The following is a 19,672-nucleotide window of genomic DNA, read 5'->3' as shown; positions in this document are numbered from 1 at the left end:
TTGCATATCCTCAAAAATTATGTTTCCATATGTGAGCCCGGTCTAAAATTGGGTATTACAATAGGGACTAAAATTGATCAAGTTGAAAAATATAAAACTAAAATTAATCAAATTAAAGTATAGGGACTACACCTATAATTTCCATTAAGTATAAGGATTAATAACACAATTTAACTTTTTCTTGAGACCTCCGATTTCAGCTTTTAAAATATTTATTTAAGGTAAAGAGAAATGACAAATTCTTTCCTTGAACATCTAATTTATTCGACACTCATATGCTTAAGCAAGCTTCAAGTAGAGTTGTAAATATTGAAGGAAAAAGTTATTACTACATCAATAAAAATAAGATAAATTGACAAATATTTGAATGTCGTGATTAATTGTCTTTTTCTCTCATTTTTGAAGTTATCAACAATTAAGTTGATTTAAATGTTTTTTAGAGAGATCAATACCCTTAAAAAACTATTCTTTAATTTTATTTTAATTTTAAAAATGTAATTACTTATTTATTGTTTAAAAAAATTGTTTTCCAACCATAAAGTGGATGTGATGAATTCTAGAAATACAGCATACACTTGAGTCTTTTAGGGTGAGTTTGGATGGACAGTGCTTTTACCTATATGGTTAGTGTAAAAACAGCGGTGGCGGTGAGATTAGATACTGTAGCGTGAGACAAAAAGTAAGCTAAACGCACCGCACCGCACCCAATTGCCAATCCAAACCTTAGTATTTAGCCTTACCTATCCACTCTCATGTAGTTCAGAAGTGATATTATTATGGAAAAAATCCTTTTCCATTATAACTTAAACTACAACGAAATATCAAGAAATAAAAGAAGGAAAAAAAATGAATAAAGAGAAAAAATTGAAGATTTTTGAACAACCGGTGGTTAGCCAGTTATTGGAAAAACAAAAATCCCTAAGATTTTGGGCAACAACTATCCTTGAGATTTGCCAAGCTCAACGTCCTTGAGTAGTGATGAGCCGTCCACTTGCTTCATCAGTACCTTTACATCTGATGTAGCATCTTTTCGGTATTGCATTGGCTTATCTCCCTCAACTGCCCAACTATATATTATCATCCCATTCACAGCTATGCTCATCCCTAGTATGTTTTTCAATGTCAGCTCTGAATCAAACAGCATCCATCCTAATATCAACACGCATACTGTTTTCATGTGTCCTAGCACTTGGAAAGACACTGCCGAGAATCGTCCAATGCACAGGTACTGGCTTATGTTGCAGAAAACAGCTAAGGAACATGACAGTACTATGAAAAACTGCACATTCCCCCCCGTTTCATACCCATATCAGATTTCTCCTCATAAAAATCGTCAAACTTTGTTTTTAAGAGACAAGGAATACTTACAAATGCAGCTGAGGAGATCTTATAACTTGCTAGTAACTTGCCAGTGAGGAAGTAATCAACGAATGGACCAAGCAACAAAAGAGATAAAGCTTGGATTGGAGCTGTTTGGCTAAGCAGTTCAAAAGATCCTATTGAGTACTTCTTCTGTAAGGACCCAATTGACTGTTCCACGAACATTGTTAATCAATACAAACAGAAGCATACATTGAGTATTAAATGATGATCAAAGAGGTAAAGGAGAGACGCTTTCAAGCAAACAAAAGAATGGTATAATGAGAAATGCTTACAATTTGTTGTAAGGAGGTAGATAGGACAGCTACACAGGCACAAAGAAAGCCATGCGCGTTAATTTTTACATCAGTAACTGTACAAACACCCACACCAATCACCACCACCACCACTGCCATCTTGACTTTACTCGAGTAATGTTTACCATTGAGGAGCCATTCCAGAAAACAAACAACAGGAATCATACTTAGCTTTGAAATCTGTATTACAATGATAAGCATGGAGGATTAGCTTTAAAATCTAAATCATAATGATAATACCCAAGATAAGAACTTGAACTTTTATCAAGTAAATAGGAATGAAAGTTAGTACTATCTTTCTCGTGTTTACTAAAGAGTCATTTTACCTGATAAAATCCAACCGAATTCAACATGAGGCTCAAGTTCATCGCGGTAATTGAAGTATTGGCAACAACCGAGAACCAAAGAAGCTCCCACAAAGGAACATTCTTTTTTGTTGTGTAACCAGTGGCATTTGACACCAAACCGATTAAGGCAGTTGTACAAAAGTGGAACCCAGTTAATGTTGTCGCTGTAAAAGCAGGACATTTTTTAGATTTACAGAAGCTAAAACATGGCAAGACCAGTCCAGATGGGCTAAACTACTACGAAATGTTAAAAATTACAGTATTAGCAAAAGAAAAAGGTAGCGCCTTTCTCAGATTTGATAAATTGGGATGGAAATATATAATAATTTCATTGTCTTAGGCTAATCTGAGATTTCAGATTGAATTCTGGAAGATCAATAGTCATCTCAACTCATCATCCCATAAAAAAATTTTGAAGTTAAGGGATAGAAGTAAAGAAGATAACAAGCAGAAGCATAGACTAGGATTGTTGAAAATTGCATCTATCATGGCCACGCCATGAATCAAGGAAAGGAGGGTTCGAGGCGAAACGACCAGGAGAGTCAATGGACGAATGGAGTGATAAGGTAAATTTACAGGTGGTTCAGCTCCAGCAGTTGATTTGTGTGTATATATATACGCAAAAACAGAAGGGAACATGAATTTGAAGATTTGGAATTGGTTTTGGATTATGAAATGCATGGTTACGTATAAATTATCTAAAACTTGATATGAATTTGAAGAGGAATTGTTTTCTTGCTTGATAAAGCCAAAGAAAAAGCAAAATCTGAAGGATAAAAGTCTTTCATCCAGCATATACGCAATTGCTGAAAGCTAGAGAAAGAAGTTTAAATAGAAAGAACGCAAAAACATGGCGGTAGATTGGCGCCAACTCAATCTAGAAAGGGAATGTGCCCAAACGGTTTGCCATTTCCCCCAGAATTTTTGTTTAGGCATCGGAACCCAACAGGAATCGGCTAATCAAAACTTCGAGAAATTCAATCACCATAACGACGTAACATTTGAGAAATCTGCCGGCGATCATAAAACAGAAACCAAAAAAGAAGGAAATAAAGGAAACAGACCAAAAGCGAAGGCATGACCGGTAGGGGACATGAGTTGCTTGTTGGCCATGATTAACCCGACGGAGCTAATAACGTTCATTGCCCAAGCTCCCACATTAGAAACGGCTGATGAATGTTTCTTCTCTGCCTCCATTGTCGCAATCCAACTCGAATATTAGCAGTCGATTGGACTACAAAGACAGGTCTGAAACTTCGCCGACCAAACAATCTCCGATCCTGCCCCCGCACGCAGAGGCAGCTCAGAGCAAGATATACGAGATAATGTGAAACATGTAAATCTTGAACGATCACGAGTTTATATACAGTCGTTGGATCCGAATTATGTTCCAATTTTCTTTTTTATTAATAGTTACCTAAATTTATATTTTTACGATTTAATTCTCTTTGAACAAAAAGGAATGACATGGTGAGTAGTAGATCATCGATGGTTACAGTGTTTGGAAAATGTCAATTGCCCTAATCTCCTTTTAAATTTGTGTAAAATAAAAATAGAAAGAAAGAGACCGGCGTGAAGAGTGTGGATCCTATTTTCACTGCAATTTGGCAGATGGTAGCTTCTTGGCCTCCCCCCTCCCTTTTCTTTTTTCTCTCGCACCTTCGTAGGTGTATGTATGCGTCGCGCATGAAATATCTCTTATTTACTTTATTAAAAATAAGTGTTGGACTCTTCTTTGCATGAATCACACGTGAACCTTGTTTGATCTATATTAATCTTATCATCATTTATCCACAACACCTTAAGTAATCAATCGTGACAAGATAAATGTAGACCACATGTCGAGGCTAGGGCCAAGAGTTGGTCGCCCTCGCCTATCATTTATAAATGGGCATACTTGACTTTAGGAGAAGTCTTCTTCAACCCTCGACTTCTATGCTCGGGACCTTTCTTTCTCCTAATGTGTGAACCACCCTCCTTCCTCCTTTTATCAATTAAGCATTATAGAATAATTGTAGAATTTAAGTGATGAAATGACTTTATTGTTAACTGTGATTAACAAAAACACAATAAACATTGTTGTTGGCTACCAGTCTTCATCTACAGATCTTTCGTTCATATAACTTCTATGTTTTCACATAAATTCTGGCATGCGTTTATTATTATTATTGTATTCAGTATATATTTTATTTATTTATTGTTTTGAGTTTACCACTTTACCTCCTTTTTCCTGGAGGTACAATTTAATTCATGGGCGCAATGCAAGCAGCACCTTCCCATGCACACATGCCAGTGCCCCCTCCCAACTCACAAAAACCCATCCTTCTCCAACAACTTTACTACCTCATGCTGATTGTTCAGCTGGGCTACTTCAATGGGGGTCTTGCCATCCATGTTTTGGAGTGTGCTGCCATAAAAAATAAAATAAAATAAATTACATAAACAAGTCAATATCCATATCAATGGTTACCCAACGAGTTTGTTTACTTACACGGCAGCCCCGTTCTCCAGTAGAAGGGCCACACAGTCTTTCCTTCCATAACCAGCTGCATAATGAAGTGCAGTATTCTTATTCTTGTCCAAAGCATCCACTCTTGCTCCAGCTTCAACAAGGATCTGTGCACATTTCATCTACAATAATAAAATCACTAGTGTATTAGCTTTACCCCCAGGTAATAAACATGACATTGAATCTATCCCTTTGCCTGAAATCTTTACTAAGAAACATAACTTAAAACTAGCCCAAGAACCCAATCTCCTACAAACTCTCCTAAACTACTAGACTAGAGGTGTCCCCCGGCATTTGAGACTAGTATTGAATACTTGTAACAATCAGTTGTTAAACCCATCAGATTTTCCACACAAGTTTGTCCTCGATAGACAAAACTACTTCATTAGTCAGGTAATGCAGCAGTAGGGACTACTCAGATTTCAAGTATAAAATTATCGTACCTCGCCATAACCACATGCAAAATGTAATGCCGTCCTCCCCTCTGCATCTTCTTCATCCTTGTCAGCACCAGAGGTTAGTGCAGTTTTCAGACCCTAAACCACAAATGAGTCGAGACTTTTTAGATTATCTATCAAAGGCGAAAAATACATGTACAAAAATTCACTCTGTCCTACCTCAACATCACCAACACTAGCACAATGATGTACAATTGACTCATCCTCATTCCCTACTTCATCATCTTCATCGGCTGCAGCGTTACCAACAGAAATGGCTGCATCTCCTGAATCTGCAAGACCCATTGCTTCACCCAACTTCTGGAGAACTTCTTTATCATTCCAGTACCTAATCCAGAAGCCTTTCTGCTATTAATTTAGTGAAAAATAGCTAAATGCAGACATCTACATACATTCTAAAGAAGAAACTGTTGTGCCCACAACACTATAATACTATGATGCTACTAGTACTTTGATCACCCACCTCATCATTGCTGTGGGACCACCTGTCTCTATTTCTTCTAGAATATGTTTCAATGATGGATCCTCTTTGATACGTGTCATTCTTTCCTCAATCTGGTCTTTTTGCTGAGGATTGGACAAACTTTCAAGCATACTAGACGTAGCAGGATCCTGAAGACAAAACTAAAACTTCATCTGCCAGAGGCGAGTTCATTTAATGTGATAGAAGGGTAAAAGACTAAAAGAACCGTGAATCCGCTTAAATGGGCAACTGAGGCCACATGTACCTGCATTAATGCATTACCCAGGCGTTCAGCCATGGTCATAAACTGGGGATTCTGCATAACCTGTTGCATGGTCGAATAGTACTGCTGTGGTTCAAACTCAGGCAAACTCTCTTCGGCTGATGCCCCTTGAAACATCATAGTGAGCTGCTCTGCCATTTGGTTAAATGAAGGATCTTTTGCTATCTGCTCAGCTAGTCTCTTGATGCTTGGATCCTAAAATAGACCAAGATGGTCAAGATCCACAACACATAAAATTAAAATTTGTTCAGACTTGAGACTTAAAGACAAGCTGTTACGGAAACCGAATTGTGCAAAAATGAAAAATGAGATTAAAATCAAACCAAATCAGTCACAAGAAGAATAAACTGCATGACCGACCAGAGATGAATGGAAAAAAACGTAAAAAGACCTGAAAATGAACTCCGGACGTACTAATCTAGACTTGATACTAAAAACTAAACTTTTCCATTAAATTTAATAACAACTTCATTTTCATTTGAAGAAACAATTCAGAGTAATCCATCCAGAGAATAATAAAATTAAAAATAGAGAAGCTTACCTCAAGAAGGCCACTCATGGCTGAGGAATCAAACGGATTGGGTGGGACAAACCCAGGTCCCATATTGGAAGGGGAGGCTCCAGCCTGAGCTGGTTGGGAAGCTTCTGGTTTCGAAGTTTTGCTGTCAATGGTGGATATTTCTGATTTCATACCTTCGGTGTCTGTTGTCAAAGCCGATTTCTCATCTAACAAAGACAAGAGAAACATAAAGAACAAGCTACACATCAATGTACAAACAGCCAAACCATGCGATATGGGGTTTCATCAACATTAAACGAAATTAGTACTGAGGTACAGTACAATTACAAGGCCTAAACTTAGCACTTGGAAGGTACAATATAATGAAAAGGCAGCACTGAGATTAACTATGAAAGATTATATCTTTTTTTTTTTTAAATTCAACACCAGATAAACAGAGTGCTAAAAGGGAATAACTAGAATGAGCTGAAAGAGTAAATTCATCTAACAGCCGATTAAGAAATAAGGAAATGGAACTCGTATTGATCTCCGAACAAATTCAAATCCAACAAAGAAAGAAAGAAAGCTCACTGGAAGAAGTGGAATCGTGTTGCAAATTGGAAGCCATGGAGGAATAATAGCTTAATTGAAAGAAGAAATTGGCACTGGAAAGGAAAAAAAATGAAGAGAGATGAAAGTGTATTGGTTTGTGTCTCTGGGGAAAAATGTAACATAAAATGAGGAATAGAGAATCAGAAAACTCTCTCGGACAAGTAAAGTGAAACACAGTAAGACAGGAGAGGAGGCTAAAGCCTAAGGCAGAGGCAAAGCACCATTGCCTTTTAAGAGTGAACTCTGAATGCAATTAACACAAAAATTGGAAATTGGAGGTGATCACCTCCTCCTTCTTACTCTTCTGCATCATAATATACTTTACTTCGTTTGACTTCTTTTAATAAAATAAAGCTTAAACTGCACCGATTCTACCTAAGCTTACATTTCTCGTGAGTTTGAATGGGCGATTGGGTGCAGTGCGGTGTATTTAGCTTAATTTTTATCTCTACCCTGTTTTTACATTAACAGCAGGTAAACGCACCGTTTATCCAAACTCACCATTCGTTTACTGAATAATCTTTTTTTTAAATATCAAAATAATTTTTCATTAAGGTATAACATTTTTTTTAAACGGAAGTCAACAGCGGAGAGACAAAAATGTAATAATTTGATAACGTTAATAACTATTATGTAATTTTTAAAAATTAGGTGACTAAAATCTAATTTTAAACAAAATTTAGGGTGAGTTAATATAGTTTATCTTAAAATAAAATATTAATTTTGGAGGTAAATTATACTTGCAATCACCTAACTATTCGAGTTTTTTTGTTGTTGTATAAATTGTTAAATGATTGATCGAAAGATGACAAGACAACTTTTAAAATATGCATAATAGTAATTTTAATCCTCAACATTTATATATTATGTCAATTTAATCTTGATTTTAAAAAATTAACCCTAAACATTTACATATTGTGTAATTTGGTTTTTCTTTTCAATTTCGCTTTTCTTTATAACCGTTTCACATAAAAAGCTTTAAAAATATCTATCAAGTAAATTTGAATGAAATAATACGAAAAATGAAAATACCCAAAATCCAATATAATAATTTTATCTTTTCTTATTCTTTTAAAATTAACCCTTAATATCACAGAAAAATTTGAAAAAAATACACAATGTGCAAATGAAGAGAGTTAATCTTTTAGAATCAAGACTAAATTGACATAATTTATAAATGTTGAAGGTTAAAGTTGTTATAATTCCAATTTTAAAACCTGCCAAGTTATATAATGATTACTAACAAAAGGAAGAAGAAAATTTGAGTAATTGAGTGACTAAAATAAAATTTACTAATAATTGAGCGACTAGTAGGTAGCTTTCTTTTTATATTTTTTAAAGCATAGTTTATTTTTTTCTCTTAATTTTCATTTTAAAAGTTCAAATTCAAAAGGGTTATCCAAATAAAATTTAAACTCGAGTGGATTTTATAGGTAAACAACCGAGACATAAAATTTCGATTCTAGCTTTCACTAAAATTATCAGTATATCCTAAAAGATAATTATGAAAAAACAATACCTCTCATTTTGTAAAAAAGTAAATCAAATAATCTATTTAACTCCTTTCTTTCTAAAATAAATATCTTAAAATTTATTTACTATTTTATTTTTATATATCATATTTTGAAATGGCTGGAATCTCTTAATTTTCAATCAATCCATTTACAATTAATTAGTATGATTTTTATCTACAGTTAATTATTTATTTCTTAATTAATTTATAATGTAAACTTTAAAAGTTTTGTACCGTTAGTATATTTGAAATTTAATTTCTATATTTTTATTTTTAAAATTTTGTCATCGATGTCGCAGAACTCCCACTAACTAATGATATTATAAAAGTTGATGTATTAAATTATGTCAAAATTAAAATATACAAAATATAGAAATCAAGTTAAAATTTAGTCATTCTTATAATTTAAAAATAGAGGATTGAGATTGAAATTTACTCATAATGTTCTCAAGGCAAAAGAAAAGAAGGGAAGAAAAATGAATAGATGTCTATTATGGTATGGACTTCCTTTTATATATAGTTGTATAGGTATTTAAAATGCATATGATTCAAGCTTAAAAACAATCTTTGGCCTGAGGTTATTTGCGGATATCCCAAGAGACATTAATAAAATTACTGACTGTTTAACCAAAATGACCTTTGATAGAAGTTTGACATCCCAAGAGAAGTGCTTACACTTTCTTCTATTGATCAAATTAGTGGCATCTTTGCCCAAAGAATCATGATGTAATTAGCTTATTATGTTTTTCGGCTAATCTGACAAAATTTTCTCAATATATGTCAATAGAAAATATTAATCATATTAGCATGTAAGCACAAATTTCATATCAATATTTTATTTATCAATATAAAAATTATTTAAAAAATCATATTCTGTAAAAATTTTCTTAGGTGTTCCGTTTATGAAAATAAAAAAAAAATCATTTTCATCCAACAAAATGTTTGTAATTTGGAACTTTTGGGTGCCCCATAAAACGAAACCCTAACCAAGAAAAGACATCTAATCAGCCCAAAAACAAGTTGCAGCTTTAAATTTTCAATACCAGGAACTCAAGGAATACAAATGACGTCATCAATATCTTAGCTTTGTCTTTCATTTTCTTTCAATCTTACAGAACGAATCATGCAAACAACACAACCCCAATTCACCAATCCAACACAAGCAGCTAAAGATTGCTCTATTTTCAGGTTTTTCAACAGCTTTAACACGTGTATATATATATATATATTATATTATACTACACAGTTAAGCATTACAAGCCAAAAAGGTGCAAATTGATGTGCAACATATTATTGGGTTAGAAGTTGAAAAAACTGTGCAGCAACCGGCAGCAGTGTGACACAACTCCATTAGCCCTTCACAATGCAGTAGAATCAGCTTGCAGATTAAATGCCTCCATTTACAATGACCATTAGGACTTGACAGTATGCATGGAAGTAGTCGTCGATGCTTTCACCGGCATGCATTTTAAATGCTAAAAACTTGCACTCCACATCAGCAAAATATTTTAATCCATAAAAAGCACACGGAATAAGCTTAGTGTATGCACTCATGATTCTATGTGTTGGTTTCGGTTATGACACTTCTTGAAATGCTAGATTCAATTCCTGGGCAGACTTTGCCACCGATCCCCCTCTTCTATGGAGAAAACGGAAACAAAAATAAATAAATAGATAAATGAATATGGAGATCTCAGGAAAATGTCATACAGTATAGAAAGTTTGTGTATGATTAAACCCTAGTAGAGCAGCCATCTGCATGTTTAAATAACCACCATGCTCACCTAGTAACTGTGGGGAGACATCGCTTTACTTTTTCAAGTTCTACAAAGCAGAGGTTGCAACGTTCAAACCTAGGACAATCAGCAACATGACCTCAGTTAATAATCCAATTACTGAACACTTGAATATTAAATTTGCAGTTAGGAAGCAAACAGGCAGACCTTTGCTCTGCCTCGATGTCTACACCAACAGGTGTTGAAGCAGATAATGTTGAATATATCATTGGACCGAATACTCTGACCAGCTTAAGCAGCATGTCAAGACAAATGCACAAATGCCTATATAGGAGCTGCAGTTAAATACCGAAACCTATTCTACTGGAAGATACAATGAACAGAGTGAAGAGAGCCTCAGAAAACTAATGCTAAAATACTACTCATTTTAACCACTTTACGGGTATTGCATTTCAAAGTTGACCAAAATTACCACAGAGAACTACTGAAAGCAATTGGTGTTTCCAGAACAATTTGAGAGCAAAAATAACAGGCAGAGAGACTGCAAAAATGCATAAAAGTGCAAGATTATGACACTATTCTTACCTATCCATCTCACTTCCAAGGAGACTAGACAGGAGGGGCAGAAGACAAGTGCAAATGTCCAATGTGACAATGTCTATTTTCTCAGTGACAATGCTCAAGACATCTGCAAGCACCTGCAATTCCCATCATCAAAACAAACCAATTGTAGCTCTTCAATAGGTTCAGGTTACACAAAAGTTTGAATCGAGATGCATGTATTGACAAACTTAAAGTGCTTACAGCATGATCAGCCATCTTTTCCATTGCACTGATTGCACCCTTTACGTCATTCCTTTCCCAGTATCGATGAACAACCTAAAACCAATATAATAAACAAGGTTCAGCAATGTAAACAATCCATAGCATGACTTCCAGTTTGTGTAGGCTTTTACCTGTAACTTAGCTAAGTGAGACTGCATGGAACCAATGAATTGGTCATGCTGCTCCATTACATCTGCAACAGCATCCTCATCACTGGCAGAAGGCATTTCTTTTTCGACAGAGGGATGGTATCCTCTTTGTTTATACTTTTAAAAAAGATAAGAATATGAATACATAAATTAGCATCGGGAACATATTGAAAAGGGAAAGAAAGTGAACACAAGCTTAGGTATATTTTTACCGAATTGAATGAAGACATATTTGACATAGATGCATTCCCTGTAGATATACCAAAATTAGGTCTATCATAATTAGAAGGTTTCCCTCTTTTCTCCAAATTTATGACTACATGTGTTTTTCCTGAAGAATTGACCAAAGATAGTGAGTTGAGACTATGGAATTGTGCACAATATCTACCAGCTATGAAGAGATATACCTCCTTTTTGGCTTTCTAAAGGATATGCATCTCTATGTGTTCTTTTCACTTGTGAATCTGAAACAAAGAATTCAGGTTCAGCATGAATAGTTAAACATTTCAACTTGAGAAATGCATAACAAACTGCTTTAACCTTTTGCTTGTTTGACTCTTTGCTATCTTTTGCATTCCAATTTCTATTGGAAAAAAGAGATCATTGCTCCCAAACATGACATTTTCTTTATGCAACCAAAAGTACAGATGCCATTATTTGGATTTATACAAGGTACTATCCATTGTTCCCTCCACTTCACAATTTCAGTTGTTCCTATTAAGTCTCAAGAAAACTTATGGTTGCTATCAAACAGTCATTTACTTAAAGCATTTTAATAGAAAGAATTTCAGTCAAAATCTAATTCAGAAACTAATCTGACTGTCAAGGTTAGAAGCAAACAAGTTATAGCAATTTTAAGAAGTCTAGAAGAAGCTAAATAGGAAAAGCTACAACCAAAGTTAGAAAAGTAAATTGAGAGTTTTAAGAACATACAATTTTCATCCCAGTAGTTTGGAGGCAACTCCACCACTGAGTTTGGTTCACTCTTATCAGAGCCAACACACATATCTTCTCTTGCATTCCTTTCAGCAACAGGCATTCCTTTCATTGGGCCTTTGACAGAAGGAAATATACTCTTGTCCAGAACACTGCTGAATCCATCCACCTTTGAACCTGCACCTTCAGAAGGAGCAGAGATAGCTGGCTGATCCATGTCTTCTCTGTTATTTTGAAATTTCCGAAAACTAGAGGTCTTTGACTGCAAAGAAAATGGCATTGTTCTTCCAACAATACCCAGTTCTTTTCTAGGATCAGTTCCTAGCTCCAAAGTTCTCTCACCTGGTCCAGTTTCTTTTCTAGATTCAGCAGCTGGCTGGCTCGGCTCCAAACTTCTCCCAGCTATTCCAACTTCTCTTCTAGATTCGGCAGCCTGTTCCAAACTTCTCCTCGATATTCCAACTTCTTTTCTTGATTCAACAGCCTGCTCCAACCTCATATCATTTCTAGGCACAATCACAGGTATGACATCTAACTTGTTAAAATTTGGAGCATTGACAGATGAACTAGTCCTCATGGAACTCCTCTTTGGAGCTGCTCCACTAGGAACTGTTACTGAACTTGGTTGAGTTGTCTTAGGGGCAGTGTTCAAATTGACTCTCTGAGGTGTATCAGGCACATTTCCTGTGGCTTCAACCATTATGCAAAAGCCAGAATAAGATAGATAACAGCTGCAAACACAACCCCCACCTCCCCCCACCCCCTTCAGGGGGCACCATGCTTCCAGATAGTTCATAACTTCTATAATAACTGTTTACTTAATTGGCTGAGCATGTTTTTGTTAATTAGCAAGTAATCATTTTTCTAAAATTTTTCCTTTTTAACAAATTGACCTATTACTACTGCCTGCTTACCAAAAGCAATAGCATAAAGTAAATCGCTTACAGAAAAACTAATGGACATAAAATAAGTATAAGAGAACTTTTGCACAGTTCTACCATACATGTTCTATGCATCAATCCACCTTTTTCCATTCATTTTTTGATTGTTTAAAAAGAGTTTAGTTTAGTTCAGAGTGGATTTCACTTGTCTTTCCTGAGACCTTTTTCAACAAATATACTTTTTTTTAATGTAAACTGTATAAGTGAAAACTAATTCACCATGAAAAGTATATTTAATGATATGGTTTCTAAAGAAATTTGTGAGAATCAAGAAACATAAAGTGAAAGTGCTAAACCCCAAAACAAATTCAAAGTAAAATGTAACATACATGCCAAATTTTTTGACTCCTTAGCAGGATCTGAGTTTTGTGAAATGGATAACCTCCCAAGGGATTTCGTTTCCTTCACTAAAGTATCAGAAATTTGTGAAACTGATAACCTTCCAATACTAGCTTTGGTCGTGTTCTCATTCAGTACAGCGGGGTTTCCACCAGAACTAGATTTAGGCTCAGAATGACTATTCACACAATTAGCATCAGGAACAGCATGAGGATCTATGCGCTGTACCAGAGACCAAAATTTTAATGTTAAAATCTTTAATACAATAACTGCCAATAAAGAAAGCTGACTGGTTAAATAAATGAGAGTGCAGAAAACTGAACAATACCGAGATGTCCACAACCCAAACGCCAACACAGCTTTGATTATAGGAGCAGCCAAGAAGCTTTCCTTCATGAACAGTAAGATCTGACAATCTAGACCACCCCACATCCACACTATCATGACATCTTATTGGTTCCCATGAGAAAACCTGGAATTTGCGAAGAAAAATGAAGTAAAATGGGAATAGCAACAATTCATTGTAAATCACTATAGTCTGATGAAAGTCGAACCATAAAAGACCTCACCTTCAGACTTTCATGTAATCCACAGAGTACAGTCCTCCCATCAGGGTTGAAGGTCAAGCAACGGACTCCAGTAGTCTAAAGTATATAGAAAAAAATCATGTATAAACTCCTCCACAATAAAACAGGAAATCAAAGATCCTATGACCTAAATATGGAACAAAGATCTTATGATCTCAACAGAATCTCTAACTCTGCTAAGAGAACTGGCAGGTATCCAAGACCAGCTAAAGTACCTCAGGCCCAGTTGAACCAATAAGCTCAAAGGTTTCTAGGTCCCAAAATTTAACAGTCCGGTCAGCTGAACCTGTGAAGGCAAGAGAACATATAATGAAAATTAGAGCACACAAGAAGGATCTATAACTTCCTCACACAATATAAAGATACTTTAGGACAACATCATAGAATCACTTCTCAAGTGAGCTAAGTAAGAACTCTTTTCATAGAAGGTAATAACCAACCTGTAGCCAGAAGAAACTCATTGGGATGAAAATCTAAGCTCTGGATTTGGCCTTCATGAGACTTGAAATCATGCAACAGTTTTCCAGCAGTCAAATCCCAAACCTGTTGATATATACGACATGAAAAATATTATTGTAGAAGTTATCTTGAATCAACATCCAAACTCAAATACTAAAATGTGTATATGCGCTGCCTACAAATGTGCATTTAAATTTGTTTATAAGGTGAAAACTTTTTTTTCAAAGAGAACTGAAAGCAGGCAGTCTATACACCAGTCTGACCATTATGACGTATAAACAATGAAATAGCATGCAGATATTAAAATACAAATGGGAGAAAGCCAAAGAACTCCACCTATGGATCCTTTCATAGCTATATAACAGAACAACCAAAGATTCGAAGTTGGCTGAATCAGAGAATTAAAAACAATATGAAATAAAAGAGGCATGTAAGTTCATTCAACACCTCAGCTTTGCATAGCCTCACTCCAAAGTCTCAATTCCAGTCCCCAGGAAATAAGAGCATTGTCATGAAACAGGCTGCCACTAAAAGTATTGAAAACCCTTCTTTCTATGTTTATTCACCCTACCATGCCCCCAAAAGAAAAAAAAAGAAACATGTAGATTAGTACAAAATGACTAGCATCATGAACTAAACTACACAGCAAATTCTGACCTTCACAATGTTGTCCTCGCCGCCAGATACAACCCATCGGCCATCTGGTGTAAACCTGATTGCATTGACTCCTCGATTATGGCCCTTGTACGTGTGGATACATCCTTTCTTTCTGATATCCCACACCTTGAGATTTGTATCAAGAGAACCAGATGCAAAAAACTCACCAAAGGGATGGAAGTCCACAGAGATGCAATTGGATCTATGACCAGTCAGAGTCCGAACAACTAGAAAAGTATCAGATAGCAAAAATAAATAAATAACTGACACATATTTAAGACCGGCATTTAACAAACAGGCAGCAACATGCATATTTAGATTAAAAAAAAGGGAAAACAAGTCCACGGATTTAGATGAGCATACTTTTTGCCTCCTCCAAATCCCAAAGCTTGATAGTGCCACTTGCAGCACCTGCAGCTACCAAGACTTCTGAAGAATCAAAGCTCACTGAATCTATTCCACTCGTGTGTCCTGACAAACTCTGATATAATGGTTCACATACAAAATTGTACGGGAATAATAAGAATTCACTGGTCACCGAATTGAAAATTTATCAGAGGTTGAATTATTTAATCCTATTATTTACCGTATCAAATATTCTCCCCCCCCCCCTAGTGCCTAGTGAGCATATAATAAATTGCAACAAATCATTGACAGTGAAAACACTGGTATTGACAGATAAAAGAGGTTAAACGAAAAAGTAATTGAAATGAATTGCATTAAGCAAACATATAGCGAGAACTGACCAGTATGGCGTTGGGTTTTCCGATAGCCCAGAGATTAACCTTGTGATCTTCACCTCCAGTCACAAGAACCCTAGACGATTTTCTTCCAATCTTCAGGCAATTCACACTTGAAGAGTGTGCCACAAATTCCTCTGGTTATTACAATTATTAAGGCTACCCCGGGTACAGAAAAGAAAAAAAAAAAAAAAGAAGAAGCTGGAAGAGGCCTATTTCAGGTGATCGGGGCAACTGTAATGAAAAACTCAGATCGAGTATATCAATTGTAACATAATTTAATAAAAACCTTAAAAAAAAGGATACGTAGCTTGTAAGCGCGTTTGGTAGCCATGGCGGAAACGAAACTGAAGACAATACCCTAGCAATGGCTACAGCAAACATTCAATTTTTTTTCTAAAAATAAAAAGAAAATCCTTAGATCTCATCTTCATTTCATTATTTTAGCCATTTCCAACGACTGCATAATTGAGAACTTTTGCTGTTAGGCAGTAAACATTAAAAAAATACATATACAGACCAAACTTATACAAAAAGAGAGAAGTAACCGACATTTTTACCAGAAACCATAGACTTACAGGGAAGACAATAATTGGAGAGATTGTCTCATAGTTGAATCTTCTTGCTTGGATTTCCTCTAAATTTACAGTTTTTAAAGAAATGGAGGAGAAAGTAAGTAGAAGTGGAGTTTGCTTCTGTTTTGCAAACTCAAAAACTTCTCCAATTTTTTCTTAATAAAACCCAAATCTTCAACTTCAAAATCAAACTCTACCAAATGAGATTATTCCAGATATAGAACACAGAAATAGAAGAAAAAAAATGAAGAAAGAAGGGGCCGGTTTCAGAATTCAGGTTTCACTTTCACCACTACTGCTGCTGCTGCTGCTTGGGTTTTTTTTTTTTTTTCAATTTAACTGATTAATAAGGTTTGGGAAGGGAGGGAAATTAAAATGAAAAATGAAAATTCAAAAAACAGAAGGGCCCAATCCAAGAATCCCTCCATCTGCAACTCAAAATCTGAAAAAGACTGGACAACCATACCCCACCATCCTACTACCTTCATTCTCAATGAAACCCTGCTTACCTTTTCTCTTTTATTATTTCTTTTCTTTATTTATTTCAATTCAATCTTTCAAATTGATTTTCTCGAAGTTTTTTACTTAATTAAAGTGGGAGCCACTAAAAACTATGGCTTGGCTTGGATCTTCTTGCATTGATTCATGTCAATCATGTTATTCTAATTGCACGCCACCTCCTCCTCCACCGCTAAAATGGCTTCTACTCATATCCCTATCTTTTTCTAACCCTTCTCTATTTGGAGAATTTGTGTTAAAGCCCATCGATATTTGACGGCACCTCTTCAACTTATTACAATAATAGCTGATACATTAGTTCTGACTTTGCATTTTCCAAGCTTCCATTACAGCTTTACAAGCTCAGTTTGTACATATCAAAATTGTTGCTTTGGACAAAAGAGGGATGGGAATAAGGACAAGACTTGTCTCATCCACCTCTGCTTCGTCTAGTGTTTGCACCAATATATATATATATCCGTAATCACTGTTTATGCTTTCACTAATGATAATTTAGTATATAACATCTATAATTACTATTATTTACGTGTTTGATTAAATTAATATCACTATCAACCGAAATGTCAACTTAACTATAAAATTATTTTACGTAACTTTTTATAAATATATTTATTTTATAATTTTCATTTACATCCATATTTATATATACGCTAAATACATATATAATTTATAAGAACTAAATTTAAATAGAACAAAATAAGCATTTACCATTGTTGTCTTGCTCCATCAACATCCACCTTTTAAAATGAAAATATCCCCACTCAAAAATTTCACATAAAATTCACAAAATAATTTGAAAACTTTTGATTCGTCGAATCTTAGATTACGTTCTATGATAAATAGAATATAATATTACCTCGTATGGTTCATTTAGTTGGAATGTAAAGTATATCTTTAGTTGACGAAATGTATGATTACCTAGAAACACATTTTATTCGATTATTCTTCTTATAATAATTTTTAAACAAGTGAAATTCCTTTATAACTTTTTAGTCTCAATTTCCTTAACAAATTGTTAGAATTCTTGCTTTTATTACAATTTATATATTAATAAGTAAATGTATTTGTGGTTTAAATAAATTTATAAATTATAATTATAATAATTCATGAGAAATTATTACAATACCAACCATAATTATAGTTATAACTATAATTAAAATATTAAATAAAATACAATGATTATAATTGTAATGTATGATATTTACTGTTCACTATAAGAAAAAACCTAAATTGACTAGAACAATAAAATCATTCAACAAATTGGTCCAAAAATTTAATGCTACACATGTAATCTAAGATAATCTAAGAAATGGATAGTAGTGAAATTACATCTTATATTATGGAATAACCGGAATACTAAAATCCAAACACCGTAATCTTATTTCAAAATGCAACATTCGAACCCCTTCAAGTTTTACCATCCCACGTTTGGGTCAAATATGCAAATAGTCCCCTCTTATATCTCATTAAATAATTCAAAATCAAATTAACTTTTACTTCAAAAAATCAATTTACTATTAAATGATGTCAAGTTTTCACCACTGGGGAGGTTAATGCCACTTTCCCAGTGAAAATTTGACACCATTTAAAATTGAATTGAATTTCAAAATCTGGAAAAGTAAAGGGAGCAAAATTATTGACTAAATATAGCACTAGATCTACATTTTGACTAGGATGGGAACAATGTGCACAATTTTACCCACTCTTTTCCTTTCAAACTTGAAGAAGCATCCATGATTCAACCACATTAAACTTTCAAAGAAAAAACCATCATTTCCACCACTACATAACGAGGTCTTTAAATTTTATAAAAGATGTTAATTAGTACCATAACATATACTTTAAGATACAACCGACACTGAACATTAGACATGTGGGGCAAGCAATCCATTTGATTGTGTGAAAGTGCGCAGAATTTTGGAGGATAAAAGATGGAATGCCACTTGGACTAACGTTTAACCAACTCATATTGTGGATCATTACAACTAGGGGTTTAAGCTAAGTATATGTGGTCGAGTTAAAAAGGAAACTCATTAAGCTTGATCATTGTCAACTAAACTCGAGTTAGAGTCCTAACTTCTGGCTCAAATAGCTAATGTCACTAGAAACACTATACCAAAATGGTAATTTAGGTGCTGCAGAAGTGTACATATCTACAGCATATTCCACCGTTGCATAGCAATAAAACTATTCACATACCGGTACGTGAGGATCCACTTCAAAGGCATCAGCAACCATCTGTACCAAATCATCTAATAGCATTATGCCAAACCTATCAATGAAATGCAGACACTATGCGTCCCGTTGCTACCTCCTTACAGAAATAATAAATGAAATGCACGTTTTAACTGAGGTAGAATCCAGCATGATAAGCGTATATCATTCAACTGAAAACTGCCAAGTCTAAAAGGGCATAAAGAGGCTGGATATGCAAGCAACCATACTGCTCCCTTTTTTCACTTGAGATTAAAGTCCTTGTGCTAGCAAACTAAACAAATACCCAACTAAGCTTTCAAGAAAACAGCAAGCTTCCGGTATAACAATTCATAGTCGTAGAAAAGCATAGAATCACATATAATACATTCGATGAAGAATTAAAATGCTTTTGCTTTCACAAGAGTCAAATATTACAATAGCAGGGGAGTTAGATACACAACATGGGGTAGCTCTCTGTTGAATAAGATATGGCTAGAAATTCAGGAATGAAATGTTCTCACAAAATAAACAAAAAATTATGAAGGAAAACGCATCTGCAGACGCACAAAATGAAAGATCTACTTTTGATTGAGTCAAGCTTTTCGGCTAATTAAATGATAATGCCACAGAAATTAGCCAATGCATCTGAAAAA

At 34.7% G+C, this 19,672-nt stretch overlaps 3 protein-coding genes across 11 annotated transcripts; all 3 read right to left on the bottom strand.

The window, feature by feature from the left end:
- Nucleotides 1-755: 755 nt before the first annotated feature.
- Nucleotides 756-3,572, bottom strand: LOC105762685 (UDP-rhamnose/UDP-galactose transporter 1). The gene is made up of 5 exons (XM_012580523.2): nucleotides 3,088-3,572; nucleotides 2,003-2,187; nucleotides 1,656-1,856; nucleotides 1,369-1,530; nucleotides 756-1,279 (listed from the first exon to the last, which is right to left on the bottom strand). Exons 1-5 carry the CDS (start codon nucleotides 3,218-3,220, stop codon nucleotides 938-940), a joined length of 1,023 nt encoding a protein of 340 aa, XP_012435977.1. The 5' UTR covers nucleotides 3,221-3,572; the 3' UTR covers nucleotides 756-937.
- A 477-nt stretch (nucleotides 3,573-4,049) lies between these two features.
- LOC105762684 (ankyrin repeat domain-containing protein 2B) lies at nucleotides 4,050-7,142 on the bottom strand. Its single transcript, XM_012580522.2, has 8 exons — nucleotides 6,827-7,142; nucleotides 6,278-6,462; nucleotides 5,719-5,931; nucleotides 5,454-5,602; nucleotides 5,150-5,318; nucleotides 4,976-5,068; nucleotides 4,515-4,654; nucleotides 4,050-4,430 (listed from the first exon to the last, which is right to left on the bottom strand). The coding sequence occupies exons 1-8, from the start codon at nucleotides 6,861-6,863 to the stop codon at nucleotides 4,331-4,333; spliced, it is 1,086 nt and encodes a 361-aa protein (XP_012435976.1). The 5' UTR covers nucleotides 6,864-7,142; the 3' UTR covers nucleotides 4,050-4,330.
- A 2,287-nt stretch (nucleotides 7,143-9,429) lies between these two features.
- Nucleotides 9,430-16,976, bottom strand: LOC105762681 (katanin p80 WD40 repeat-containing subunit B1 homolog KTN80.4). 9 transcript variants are annotated; one of them, XM_052625512.1, is made up of 20 exons: nucleotides 16,308-16,966; nucleotides 16,036-16,189; nucleotides 15,736-15,866; nucleotides 15,353-15,470; nucleotides 14,990-15,216; nucleotides 14,314-14,416; nucleotides 14,089-14,159; nucleotides 13,856-13,930; nucleotides 13,615-13,758; nucleotides 13,277-13,508; nucleotides 12,349-12,696; nucleotides 12,004-12,183; nucleotides 11,478-11,534; nucleotides 11,283-11,401; nucleotides 11,053-11,187; nucleotides 10,901-10,975; nucleotides 10,682-10,794; nucleotides 10,304-10,420; nucleotides 10,145-10,213; nucleotides 9,430-9,999 (listed from the first exon to the last, which is right to left on the bottom strand). In XM_052625512.1, exons 2-20 carry the CDS (start codon nucleotides 16,061-16,063, stop codon nucleotides 9,936-9,938), a joined length of 2,406 nt encoding a protein of 801 aa, XP_052481472.1. In that variant the 5' UTR covers nucleotides 16,064-16,189; nucleotides 16,308-16,966; the 3' UTR covers nucleotides 9,430-9,935. The 9 variants fall into 9 exon arrangements, with proteins under 9 accessions (XP_052481472.1, XP_052481467.1, XP_052481466.1 ...); XM_052625507.1 differs by having other exon boundaries at nucleotides 9,430-9,996; nucleotides 12,004-12,696; XM_052625506.1 differs by having other exon boundaries at nucleotides 12,004-12,696; nucleotides 16,036-16,100; nucleotides 16,308-16,964.
- Nucleotides 16,977-19,672: the final 2,696 nt, after the last annotated feature.

This window comes from Gossypium raimondii, chromosome 12, assembly GCF_025698545.1.
Source record: "Gossypium raimondii isolate GPD5lz chromosome 12, ASM2569854v1, whole genome shotgun sequence".
NCBI lineage: Eukaryota > Viridiplantae > Streptophyta > Magnoliopsida > Malvales > Malvaceae > Gossypium > Gossypium raimondii.
This window is presented reverse-complemented; position numbering and strand designations above follow the sequence as displayed.

Bases quoted from the DNA above. Each gene is read 5' to 3' on its own strand.
- LOC105762685 (XM_012580523.2), bottom strand. From the start codon at position 3,220: ATGGAGGCAGAGAAGAAACATTCATCAGCCGTTTCTAATGTGGGAGCT. The intron at 2,188-3,087 runs GTCTGTTTCCTT...CTGCTTTTACAG, and splicing joins CGGTCATGCCTTCGCTTTTG to CGACAACATTAACTGGGTTC. The intron at 1,857-2,002 runs GTAAAATGACTC...ATTGTAATACAG, and splicing joins ATTCGGTTGGATTTTATCAG to ATTTCAAAGCTAAGTATGAT.
- LOC105762684 (XM_012580522.2), bottom strand. From the start codon at position 6,863: ATGGCTTCCAATTTGCAACACGATTCCACTTCTTCCA. The intron at 5,603-5,718 runs GTACATGTGGCC...TTTTGTCTTCAG, and splicing joins TGGGTAATGCATTAATGCAG to GATCCTGCTACGTCTAGTAT. The intron at 4,431-4,514 runs GTAAGTAAACAA...TTTTTATGGCAG, and splicing joins CTGGAGAACGGGGCTGCCGT to CACACTCCAAAACATGGATG.
- LOC105762681 (XM_012580514.2), bottom strand. From the start codon at position 16,063: ATGGCTACCAAACGCGCTTACAAGCTAC. The intron at 11,402-11,477 runs GTATATCTCTTC...TCAATTCTTCAG, and splicing joins TTTAGAAAGCCAAAAAGGAG to GAAAAACACATGTAGTCATA. The intron at 10,421-10,681 runs GTAAGAATAGTG...GCTCCTATATAG, and splicing joins CTTGGAAGTGAGATGGATAG to GCATTTGTGCATTTGTCTTG.